Genomic DNA, 12,980 nt, shown 5'->3' on the forward strand with positions numbered 1-12,980 from the left:
AAACTGAATTCATCCACCCACACAGACAGCATCATGAAGAAGGCGCAACAGCGCCTCTTCAACCTCAGGAGGCTGAAGAAATTCGGCTTGTCACCAAAAACACTCACAAACTTCTACAGATGCACAATCGAGAGCATCCTGTCGGGCTGTATCACCGCCTGATACGGCAACTGCTCCGCCCACAACCATAAAGCTCTCCAGAGGGTAGTGAGGTCTGCACAACGCATCACCGGGGGAAAACTACCTGCCCTCCAGGACACCAACACCACCCGATGTCACAGGAAGGCCATAAAAATCATCAAGGACAATAACCACCCGAGCCACTGCCTGTTCACCCCGCTATCATCCAGAAGGCGAGGTCAGTACAGGTGCATCAAAGCTGGGACTGAGAGACTGATAAACAGCTTCTATCTCAAGGCCATCAGACTGTTAAACAGCCACCGCTAACATTGAGTGGCTGCTGCCAACACACTGACTCAAAACCAGCCACTTTAATAATGGGAATTGATGGAAATTGATGTAAAATATATCACTAGCCCCTTTAAACAATGCTACTTCATATAATGTTTACATACCCTACATTATCCATCTCATATGTATATGTATATACTGTACTCTATCATATACTGCATCTTTATGTAATACGTGTATCACTTTAAACTATGCCACTTTGTTTACATTCCCTACACTACTCTTCTTATATGTATATACTGTACTCGATACCATCGACTGCATCTTGCCTATGCCCTTCTGTACCATCACTCATTCATATCTTTATGTACATATTCTTTATCCCTTTACACTTGTGTGTATAAGGTAGTAGTTTTGGAATTGTTAGGTTAGATTACTCGTTGGTTATTACTGCAATGTCGGAACTAGAAGCACAAGCATTTCGCTACACTCGCATTAACATCTGCTAACCATGTGTGTGTGACAAATACAATTTGATTTGATTTGTGGGGCATGGCTGTCTGAGCTGTGTGCTAGTCCTTTAAACAGACCTCTGGTGGAATGTCTTGTGGGGTATGGCTGTCTGAGCTGTGTGCTAGTCGTTTAAACAGACCTCTGGTGGAATGTCTTGTGGGGTATGGCTGTCTGAGCTGTGTGCTAGTCGTTTAAACAGACTGCTCTTTATTATGGACAGACTTCTCCCCATCTTGGCTACTGTTGTATCAATATGTTTTGACCATGACAGTTTATAATCCAAGGGTTACTCCAAACAATTTTGTCACCTCAATTTGCTCAATTTCTTCATTATTTATTACCAGATTTAATTGAGGTTTAGGGTTTAGTGAATGATTTGTCCCAAATACAATGCTTTTAGTTTTGGAAAAACTTAGGACTAACTTATACCTTGCCACCCATTCTGAAACTAACTGCAGCTCTTTGTTAAGTGTTGCAGTCATTTCAATCTCTGTAGTAGCTGACGTGTACAGTGTTGAGTCATCCGCTTCACTCAAAGTCAATGGCATGTCATTAGTAAAGATTTTTTTAAAGTAAAGGGCCTAGACAGCTACCCTGGGAAATTCCTAATTCTACCTGGATTATGTTGGAGAGGCTTCCATTAAAGAACACCCTCTGTGTTCTGTTAGACAGGTAACTCTTTATCCACAATATAGCAGTAAAGCCATAACACCTACGTTTTTCCAGCATAATGTAATGTCAATAGCCACACTGGTCTAACAAAACAGCTCCCACAATCTTTTTATTATAAATTTCTCACAGCAAATCATCAGATATTTGTGTAAGTGCTGTGCTTGTTGAATGTCCTTCCTATAAGCATGCTGAAATTCTGTTGTCAATTTGTGTACAGTAAAATAGCATTGTATTTGATCAAACACCATTTTTTTCAAATGTTTACTAAGGGTTGGTAACAGGCTGATTGGTCGGCTATTTGAGCCAGTAAAGGGGGCTTTACTGTTCTTATTTAGCAGAATAACTGTCCGTTTTTACAGAAAGAAGTGGTTTTAGTGTTTGGATCAAAACCACCAACAGAGAAAGACAGTCAAAACAGAGTTTGAGGAAATAAAGCTACTGACTCATGTGTTTCAGTGTGTGTGTGTACGCTGCAGGCTTGTGTGTGTGTGTGTGTGTGTGTGTGTGTGTGTGTGTGTGTGTGTGTGTGTGTGTGTGTGTGTGTGTGTGTGTGTGTGTGTGTGTGTGTGTGTGTGTGTGTGTGTGTGTGTGTGTGTGTGTGTGTGATCAATGTAATAACTGCAGGATGGACTTTATTCAACATAACTAAAAAGACGGAACAGACAGACAAGACGTCCCTGTTCTATGCTGATCAAAAACACTGGTGAGTGACACATATCTACACATATTAAATAGACATGTTATATAGAGATTTATTTGCAATAGAGTTTAGTCAATGATTTTTGTCTTTTTGGAGAGCAGGAGAGGATCAGAGGTGAAAAGAGTTACCAGCTCCATGCTCTAACCCAGGTTTCCCCAACTCTCTCCTCTGTCCGGTGAAACCTCTTGGGGGAGGGGAGGGGGGGGGGGGGGGTTGGGAAACCTGTGAAACCTCTTGGGGGAGGGGAGGGGAGAGGGTTGGGAAACCTGTGAAACCTATTGGGGGAGGGGAGGGGAGAGGTTTGGGAAACCTGTGAAACCTCTTGGGGGAGGGGAGGGGGAGAGGGTTGGGAAACCTGTGAAACCTCTTGGGGAGGGGAGGTGGAGAGGTTTGGGAAAGCTGTGAAATCTCTTGGGGGAGGGGAGGTGGAGAGGGTTGGGAAACCTGTGAAACCTCTTGGGGAGGGGAGGGGGTTGGGAAACCTGTGAAATCTCTTGGGGGAGGGGAGGGGTTGGGAAACCTGTGAAACCTCTTGGGGGAGGGGAGGGGGAGAGGGTTGGGAAACCTGTGAAACCTCTTGGTGGAGGGGAGGGGTTGGGAAACCTGTGAAACCTCTTGGGGGAGGGGGTGAGGAGAGGGTTGGGAAACCTGTGAAACCTCTTGGTGGAGGGGAGGGGTTGGGAAACCTGTGAAACCTCTTGGTGGAGGGGAGGGGGTTGGGAAACCTGTAAAACTCTTGGGGGGGAGGAGAGGGTTGGGAAACCTGTCAAACCTCTTGGGGCGGGAGCCAATAGCAGCATATCACCATCAAGCCTTTGGGTGAACCAATACACTAACCATCAAGCCTTTGTGTGAACCAATCAACTAACCATCAAGCCTTTGGGTGAACCAATCAACTAACCATCAAACCTTTGGGGTGAACCAATCAACTAACCATCAAACCTTTGTGTGAACCAATCAACTAACCATCAAGCCTTTGGGTGAACCAATCAACTAACCATCAAGCCTTTGGGTGAACCAATCAACTAACCATCAAACCTTTGGGGTGAACCAATCAACTAACCATCAAACCTTTGGGGTGAACCAATCAACTAACCATCAAACCTTTGGGTGAACCAATCAACTAACCATCAAGCCTTTGGGTTCAGGTGTGTTGGTGGAATAATATAACTTGAGCAGTCATCTGGAGTTGTCTGGGAAGGAGGGAAAGTATTCTAGAGTCATTTCTCCTGTGACGTCATATTTGACCCTCTATGATGTCATGTCTCTGCGTCCTGTCCTCTCAGGGTTCCTGAGGATGATGTCAGGGTTTTCACTGTCTGCGGTGTGTGTGGCGGTGCTCCTTTCCTTGGGGCGATGCCAGAACAGATGCTTGGTCCAGGACGGAACACCAGGAGCGCAAGGAACTCCAGGCCGGGATGGGCGACAAGGAGCAAAGGGAGAAAAAGGAGAGCCAGGTAACAGAGAGATGGAGGGATTGGAGAGAGAATAAAGAAGGGAGAGGAGGGAGAGGAAGGAGAGGAGGGAGGGAGAGAAGGGAGAAGAGAGAAGGGAGAAGGGAGGAGGGAGAGGAGGAAAGAGGAGGGAGAGGGGGAGAGGGAGAGGGGGGAGAAATAAGTAGAGAGAGGGAGAGAAAGGGAGAAGAGGAGAGAGGAGGGAGGAGGGAGATAAGGGAGACAGGGAGAGAGAAGAAAGAGCATGTTACATAACCTGTCAGTAAAGAGGACTGTGTGGTTAGTGTGGTCAGGGTCTCTCCCGCCTTTCTCTTCCTCTCCCTTCTCTCTCTTCATCTCCCACCTCTCCCTTGTCTCTCTTCCTCTCCTTCCTCTCCCTTCTCTCTCTTCCTCTCCCTACTGTCTCTTCCTCTCCCTCCTCTCCCTCCTCCTCTGGTCAGGGTCTGTTATAGTGTGATGGTCAGGGTCTGTTACAGTGTGGTGGTCAGGGTCTGTTATAGTCTGGTGGTCAGGGTCTGTTACAGTCTGGTGATCAGGGTCTGGTGGTCAGTCTTGTGGTCAGGGTCTGTTACAGTCTTGTCAGGGTCTGGTGGTCAGTCTGGTGGTCAGGGTCTGTTATAGTCTGGTGGTCAGGGTCTGTTATAGTCTGGTGGTCAGGGTCTGTTACAGTCTGGTGGTCAGGGTCTGGTGGTCAGGGTCTGGTGGTCAGGGTCTGGTGGTCAGTGTGGTGGTCAGTCTGGTGGTCAGGGTCTGGTGGTCAGTGTGGTGGTCAGGGTCTGGTGGTCAGGGTCTGGTGGTCAGTGTGGTGGTCAGGGTCTGGTGGTCAGGGTCTGGTGGTCAGTGTGGTGGTCAGGGTCTGGTGGTCAGTGTGGTGGTCAGGGTCTGTTACAGTGTGGTGGTCAGGGTCTGGTGGTCAGTGTGGTGGTCAGGGTCTGGTAGTCAGTGTGGTGGTCAGAGTCTGTTACAGTGTGGTGGTCAGGGTCTGGTGGTCAGGGTCTGTTACAGTGTGGTGGTCAGTGTGGTGGTCAGGGTCTGTTACAGTGTGGTGGTCAGGGTCTGGTGGTCAGGGTCTGGTAGTCAGTCTGGTGGTCAGGGTCTGGTGGTCAGTCTGGTGGACAGGGTCTGGTGGTCAGTCTGGTGGTCAGGGTCTGGTGGTCAGTCTGGTGGACAGGGTCTGGTGGTCAGTCTGGTGGTCAGGGTCTGTTACAGTGTGGTGGTCAGGGTCTGGTGGTCAGTGTGGTGGTCAGGGTCTGGTAGTCAGTGTGGTGGTCAGAGTCTGTTACAGTGTGGTGGTCAGGGTCTGGTGGTCAGGGTCTGTTACAGTGTGGTGGTCAGTGTGGTGGTCAGGGTCTGTTATCAAATCAAATCAAATTTTATTTGTCACATACACATGGTTAGCAGATGTTAATGCGAGTGTAGCGAAATGCTTGTGTGGTGTGGTGGTCAGGGTCTGGTGGTCAGGGTCTGGTAGTCAGTCTGGTGGTCAGGGTCTGGTGGTCAGTCTGGTGGACAGGGTCTGGTGGTCAGTCTGGTGGTCAGGGTCTGGTGGTCAGTCTGGTGGTCAGGGTCTGTGGTATTGAGCTGAAAAGTCTACATCTAATGGTTGCTGTTTAGTAAACCTCGGTCCCTCCCTCATCTTTCTCCCAGCACTGCAGCTGGATGCGGGGTTGCCCCATGGACTGAAAGGGACGAAAGGGAGCCGGGGGATTCCCGGGGACATGGGGCCTAAAGGCTTAAGTGGAGACCTGGGACCTGAGGGTCCCTCTGGGCCCCCTGGCCCCCCTGGCCCCGCAGGGAGAGGCGGGGACCAATCCCATCAACACCGCGCGGCCTTCTCCGTGTCCCGGACAGACATCTCCTACCCCCCCTACAAACGAACCCTGACCTATAACTCCGCCATCACCAGCAGCAACCTGATCAGTTTGAACTCTGGAATCTTCACCTGCAGCATACCTGGAGTCTACTACTTCGTCTTCCACTCAGAGGCCAAGGTAGACAGACAGGCAGACAGACAGACAGGCAGACAGACAGACAGACAGACAGACAGGCAGACAGACAGCACACAGACAGACAGACAGACAGACAGACAGACAGACAGACAGACAGACAGACAGACAGACAGACAGACAGACAGACAGACAGACAGACAGACAGACAGACAGACAGACAGACAGACAGACAGACAGACAGACAGACAGACAGACAGACAGACAGACAGACAGACAGACAGACAGACAGACAGACAGACAGACAGACAGACAGACAGACAGACAGACAGACAGACAGACAGACAGACAGACAGACAGACAGACAGACAGGTATTACTCTCTCTTTCGATATCTTGTAAAACTGTGTGTGTGTGTGTGTGTGTGTGTGTGTGTGTGTGTGTGTGTGTGTGTGTGTGTGTGTGTGTGTGTGTGTGTGTGTGTGTGTGTGTATAGGTGGGCATGTGTCTGCATCTGAAAAGTGACGCCCTGGGAGAGAGGATGCTAGGTTTCTGTGACTACAACAACAGAGCCACTACCCAGGTATGGTTACTATGACAACACCAGGTAGGGTTACTATGACAACACCAAGTAGGGACTGATGACACCAAATTGGGTTACTGTGACGACACCAGGTTGGGTTACTATGACGACACCGGGTAAAGAGTTTAACAACATAGATTTTTCTTCCTAATAACACTATTTTATTGTTAATTCCATGATGTGTAGGTTCTGTCAGGAGGTGTGGTGTTGGACCTATCACGCGGCAACAAGGTGGGAACCATCCTCCATACTAACCAATCAGCACATAGTATCATCCATATTAACCAATCACCACACAGCATTCTCCATACCAGTGGTTCCCAAACCTTTTATAGTCCCGTACTCCTTCAAACATTCAACCTCCAGCTGTACCCCCTCTATCACCAGGGTCAGCTGTACCCCCTCTATCACCAGGGTCAGCTGTACCCCCTCTATCACCAGGGTCAGCTGTACCCCATCTATCACCAGGGTCAGCTGTACCCCATCTATCACCAGGGTCAGCTGTACCCCCTCTATCACCAGGGTCAGCTGTACCCCCTCTATCACCAGGGTCAGCTGTACCCCATCTATCACCAGGGTCAGCTGTACCCCCTCTATCACCAGGGTCAGCTGTACCCCCTCTATCACCAGGGTCAGCTGTACCCCCTCTATCACCAGGGTCAGCTGTACCCCCTCTATCACCAGGGTCAGCTGTACCCCCTCTATCACCTGGGTCAGCTGTACCCCCTCTATCACCAGGGTCAGCTGTACCCCATCTATCACCAGGGTCAGCTGTACCCCTCTATCACCAGGGTCAGCTGTACCCCCTCTATCACCAGGGTCAGCTGTACCCCTCTATCACCAGGGTCAGCTGTACCCCTCTATCACCAGGGTCAGCTGTACCCCCTCTATCACCAGGGTCAGCTGTACCCCTCTATCACCAGGGTCAGCTGTACCCCCTCTATCACCAGGGTCAGCTGTACCCCCTCTATCACCAGGGTCAGCTGTACCCCTCTATCACCAGGGTCAGCTGTACCCCTCTATCACCAGGGTCAGCTGTACCCCATCTATCACCAGGGTCAGCTGTACCCCATCTATCACCAGGGTCAGCTGTACCCCATCTATCACCAGGGTCAGCTGTACCCCATCTATCACCAGGGTCAGCTGTACCCCATCTATCACCAGGGTCAGCTGTACCCCATCTATCACCAGGGTCAGAGCACTCTCAAATGTTGTTGTTTGCCCTCATTGTAATCCTGCCACACACACACAATATACGATACATTTATTAAACAGAAGAATGATTGTGAGTTTTTGCCAAAACCCAACTCGTGGGAAGTGACAATGAGCTCTTATAATAATATAATAATAATCAATAATTTAGCTCTTTATTTAACCATCTTATATATAAAACCTTATTTGTTCATAGAAAATGGTGAATAACTCCCCACAGGTTAATGAGAAGGGTGTGCTTGAAAGGATGCTGTCACGCCCTGGCCATAGAGAGGCTTTTATTCTCTATTTTGGTTAGGCCAGGGTGTGACTAGGGTGGGCATTCTATGTTCTCTTTTCTATATATATATATTTTATTTTATTTGTATTTTTTACTCATTTTTCTCCCCAATTTCGTGGTATCCAATTGTTGTAGTAGCTACTATCTTGTCTCATCGCTACAACTCCCGTACGGGCTCGGGAGAGACGAAGGTTGAAAGTCATGTGTCCTCCGATACACAACCCAACCAAGCTTCTTAACACAGCGCGCATCCAACCCGGAGGAAACACCGTGCACCTGGCAACCTTGATTAGCGCGCACTGCGCCCGGCCCACCACAGGAGTCGCTGGTGCGCGATGAGACAAGGACATCCCTACCGACCAAGCCCTCCCTAACCCAGACGAGCTAGGCCAATTGTGCGGTCGCACCACGGACCTATCGGTCGCGTCCGGTTACAACAGAGCCTGGGCGCGAACCCAGGGACTCTGATGGCACAGCTGGCGCTGCAGTACAGCGCCCTTAACCACTGCGCCACCCGGGATGCCCCGGGTATGGTTCTCAATCAGGGACAGCTGTCTATCGTTGTCTCTGATTGGGAACCATACTTAGGTAGCTCTTGCCCACATGGGTTTTGTGGGTAGTTGTTTTCTGTATTGTTAGTTTCCTTACAGAACTGTTCGTTTTCCTTTGTTATTTTTTTGTTCTAGTGTTCTGATTTTAATAAAATATCATGAACACGTCTCACGCTGCGCCTTGGTCCAGTCATTCACAGGAAGAGGACTGTTACGCTGCGCCTTGGTCCAGTCATTCACAGGAAGAGGACTGTTACGCTGTGCCTTGGTCCAGTCATTCACAGGAAGAGGATCATTACGCTGCGCCTTGGTCCAGTCATTCACAGGAAGAGGATCATTACGCTGTGCCTTGGTCCAGTCATTCACAGGAAGAGGATCATTACGCTGCGCCTTGGTCCAGTCATTCACAGGAAGAGGATCATTACGCTGCGCCTTGGTCCAGTCATTCACAGGAAGAGGATCATTACGCTGCACCTTGGTCCAGTCATTCACAGGAAGAGGATCATTACGCTGTGCCTTGGTCCAGTCATTCACAGAGACTGAAACACGGGTGACCATGACTGGGTGAAACACGGGTGACCATGACCGGGTGAAGCACGGGTGACCAGGGTGACCATGACTGGGTGAAACACGGGTGACCATGACTGGGTGAAATATGGGTGACCATGACTGGGTGAAACACGGGTGACCATGACTGGGTGAAACACGGGTGACCATGACTGGGTGAAACACGGGTGACCATGACTGGGTGAAACACGACTGCATTCAACTTTAGATCACCGGTTACTTTGTGTGCAGAACTTGATGAAATAAGTTATCAATGGGATGTAGCTAGCTAATAGTAGTACATTTTGATTTGGAAATGCTAAAGGGTTGTATTTTTATTGTCATGATTGGGGCCTGTTGGCTTATTATGTCAGATTGAATGGGATGTGACTGCTGTCTTTGTGTAGCATCGTCCATACCAACAACACACAATGATTCTATAAACAGGTGTGTAACCAGGTGTGTTAATATAACCAGGTGTGGCTGGAGCCGTTTAAAGACGAGCAGCCGGAGAATGTGAAGGATGACAAGAAGGACAAGAAGATCGTGTTCAACGGCTTCCTGCTCTTCCCCACTGGGAAGTGATGTCACAACGCCATGCAGTGACCTCGTCACATGAGTTGTCCCTGGGAACCAACCATTACTAACACTGTTCTATACTGATCTATACTGTTCTATACTGATCTATACTGTTCTATACCGATCTATACTGATCTATATGGTTCTATACTGATCTATACTGATCTATACAGTTCTATACTGATCTATACTGTTCTATACTGATCAATACGGTTCTATACTGATCTATACTGTTCTATACTGATCTATACTGTTCTATACCGATCTATACTGATCTATATGGTTCTATACTGATCTATACTGATCTATACAGTTCTATACTGATCTATACTGTTCTATACTGATCTATACTGTTCTATACTGATCAATACGGTTCTATACGGATCTATACTGTTCTATACTGATCTATACTGTTCTATACCGATCTATACTGATCTATATGGTTCTATACTGATCTATACTGTTCTATACCAACCCTGCCATTATTGATATAAAATACAGTGCCAAGTGAAAGTCACACACACCTGTGGCAGTCTTTACTTTTTGATGCTTTAAATCTCAAAAGGGATTTACATGTGATGTTTTTCTTTAATCTACACATCCTACTCCACATTTTAAAGAAATTATACAACATTTTCCAAATGAATAATAAAAATACAATTTAAAATGAAGCTGTCTTGATTGTGTATGTCTTCACATCCAAGAGTTAATACTGGAAGCCGGTAGCCATTACAGCTGTGAATCACGGTGAATAAGATTCTACCAACTCTTAGGGCAACATACAGTACTGTCAGAGATGATTCATAACCCTTGATTTATTCCACAGTTTCTTGTGTTACAGCTTGGATTCAAAATGGATTCAATATTATGACAAAGTGAAAACATGTGTTTTAATGTAGCACATTTATTGGAAATGAAATACAGAAATGTCACAATGACATAAATATTCCCACCTGTGAGTCAATACTTTGTAGAATAACCTTTGGCAGTGATTACAGCTGTGAGTCTTCCTGGGTCAGTCTCTAAGAGCTGTGAGTCTTTCTGGGTCAATCTCTAAGAGCTTTACACATCTGGATTGTGCAGTATTTGCCCTGTTTTCTTATAAAAAAATTAAAGTTCTGTCATATTGTTTACTGATCATTGCTAGACAATAATTTTCAAGTAGAATTAAGTCAAAACTGTAACTCGGCCACTCAGGAACATTTACTGTTTTTAGGTTATTGTCCTGCTGAAAGCTCAATTCATTTCCCAGGGTCTGTTGGATTTGGCTGTGCTTAGCTCCAATCTGTTGCTTTTTTATAATGAAAAACTCCCCAGTCCTTAACGATTACAAGCATACCCATAACATAATGCAGCCACCACCGTGCTTGAAAGTATGGAGAGTGTGTAACAGATTTTTTCTGTGGACGAAGGAGAGGACCAAAGTGCAGCGTGGTTAGAGTTCATCATGTTTAATAAAGACCATAAACCTTAACACTACAAAATACAAAACAACAAATGTGGAACAAAAACCGAAACAGTTCTGTCTGGTGCAGACACAGAAGACAACCACCCACAAAACCCAACACAAAACAGGCTACCTATATATGGTTCCCAATCAGAGACAATGACTAACACCTGCCTCTGATTGAGAACCATATCAGGCCAAACATAGAAACTGGAAAACTAGACACACAACATAGAATGCCCACTCAGCTCACGTCCTGACCAACACTAAAACAAAGCAAACACAAAAGAACTATGGTCAGAATGTGAGAGAGTGGTACTCAGTAATGTGTTGTATTGGAAACAAACACCCCAAACATAACACTTTCTATTCAGGACAAAAAGTTAATTTCTTCGCCACTTTTTTTTGCAGTATTACTTTAGTGCTATGCATGATATGGAATATTTTTATTATGTCATTTAGGTTAATATTAGTATTGTGGAGTAACTACAATGTTGTTGATCCATCCTCAGTTCTCTTCTATCACAGCCATTAAACTATGAAATCCCTCCAGCAACTGAGTTAGCAAGGACGCTTGTATCTTTGTAGTGACTGGGTGTATTGATACATTATCCTCATCTAGAGTGTAATTAAGAAAGTCACCTCAGCTCAAAATGATATTCAATGTCTGCTTCTTATTTTATTTTTACACATCAAACAATGGATGGCCTTCTTTGCGAGGCATTGGAAAACCTCTCTGGTCTTTGTGGTTGAATCTGTGTTTGAAAATCACTGCTCAACTCAGGGACCTTACAGATCATTGGAGAAAAGAAACGTCCTCTCACTGCTCAACTGCTTTTATTTTCATCACTTAACATTTTTTTATCTTTTCACTACATCACCGGAAGATCTGGACCGGATCATCGCAGCTACAGATGACATCGGAAGTTTACATACACCTTAGCCAAATACATTTAAACTTAGTTTTTCACAATTCCTGACATTTAATCCTAGTAAAAATTCCCTGTCTTAGGTCAGTTAGGATCACCACTTTATTTAAGAATGTGAAATGTCAGAATAATAGTGGAGAGAATGATTTATTTCAGCTTTTATATCTTTCATCACATTCCCAGTGGGTCAGAAGTTTACATACACTCAATTAGTATTTGGTAGCATTGCCTTTAAATTGTTTATCTTGGGTCAAACATTTCGGGAAGCCTTCCACAAGCTTCCCACAATAAGTTGGGTGAATTTTGGCCCATTCCTCCAGACAGAGCTGATGTAACTGAGTCAGGTTTGTAGGCCTCCTTGCTCGCACACAGTTTTTCAGTTCTGCCCACAAATGTTCTATAGGAATGAGGTCAGGTCTTTGTGATGGCCACTCCAATACCTTGACTTTGTTGTCCTTAAACCATTTTGACACAACTTTGGAAGTATGCTTGGGGTCATTGTCCATTTGGAAGACCCATTTGCGACTAAGCTTTAACTTCTTGACTGATGTCTTGAGATGTTGCTTCAATATATCCACATCATTTTGCTCCCTCATGATGCCATCTATTTTGGGAAGTGCACCAGTCCCTCTTGCAGCTAAGCACACCCACAACATGATGCTGCCACCCCCGTGCTTTGGGATGGTGCTCTTCGGCTTGCAAGCCTCCCCCTTTTTCCTCCAAACATAACGATGGTCATTATGGCCAAACAGTTATATTTTTGTTTCATCAGACCATAGGACATTTCTCCAAAAAGTACAATCTTTGTCCCCATGTGCAGTTGCAAACCATTGCAAACCATCTACAATACCTCTCCTGCCAATTGGCCTGGACACTTTCTCGACACGGAGCCCCGCCGATCCATCACGACTGGTCTGCTCGTCTGCTGACGTAATTCGACCGATGTGCTCTCAACCGGCCTCTGCGTCGTGGATGTTAGTGAAGATTCATCTGCTAGCCCCAGCCCGCTCATTGGACCCTGTGATCACTCGGCTACACAGCTGATGCCTGCTGGACTGTTCATTAACACGGTACTTAATTTGGTTTAACTGTCGGCCCTAGCCTCGAACTCAGGCCCTGTGTGTAGCTAACTGACCCTCTCTGCCCATTCATCGCCAT

General features: G+C 46.5%; 1 protein-coding gene across 2 annotated transcripts; it reads left to right on the plus strand.

Moving 5' to 3' along the window:
* The first annotated feature begins 2,153 nt into the window (after positions 1-2,153).
* Positions 2,154-10,117, plus strand: c1qa (complement component 1, q subcomponent, A chain). 2 transcript variants are annotated; one of them, XM_042311541.1, is made up of 6 exons: positions 2,154-2,299; positions 3,583-3,753; positions 5,398-5,741; positions 6,192-6,278; positions 6,465-6,509; positions 9,345-10,117. In XM_042311541.1, the coding sequence occupies exons 1-6, from the start codon at positions 2,281-2,283 to the stop codon at positions 9,450-9,452; spliced, it is 774 nt and encodes a 257-aa protein (XP_042167475.1). In that variant the 5' UTR covers positions 2,154-2,280; the 3' UTR covers positions 9,453-10,117. The 2 variants fall into 2 exon arrangements, with proteins under 2 accessions (XP_042167475.1, XP_042167476.1); XM_042311542.1 differs by lacking the exon at positions 2,154-2,299 and adding an exon at positions 2,398-2,410.
* The last annotated feature ends 2,863 nt before the right edge of the window (positions 10,118-12,980 follow it).

The sequence above is a fragment of the Oncorhynchus tshawytscha genome, linkage group LG33 (assembly GCF_018296145.1).
Source record: "Oncorhynchus tshawytscha isolate Ot180627B linkage group LG33, Otsh_v2.0, whole genome shotgun sequence".
NCBI classification, from domain to species: domain Eukaryota; kingdom Metazoa; phylum Chordata; class Actinopteri; order Salmoniformes; family Salmonidae; genus Oncorhynchus; species Oncorhynchus tshawytscha.

Excerpts from the sequence above, each read along its gene's own strand:
- c1qa (XM_042311541.1), top strand. Across the intron at positions 5,742-6,191 it reads TCTTCCACTCAGAGGCCAAG|GTGGGCATGTGTCTGCATCT; the intron begins GTAGACAGACAG and ends GTGTGTGTATAG. Across the intron at positions 6,510-9,344 it reads ACCTATCACGCGGCAACAAG|GTGTGGCTGGAGCCGTTTAA; the intron begins GTGGGAACCATC and ends TAATATAACCAG.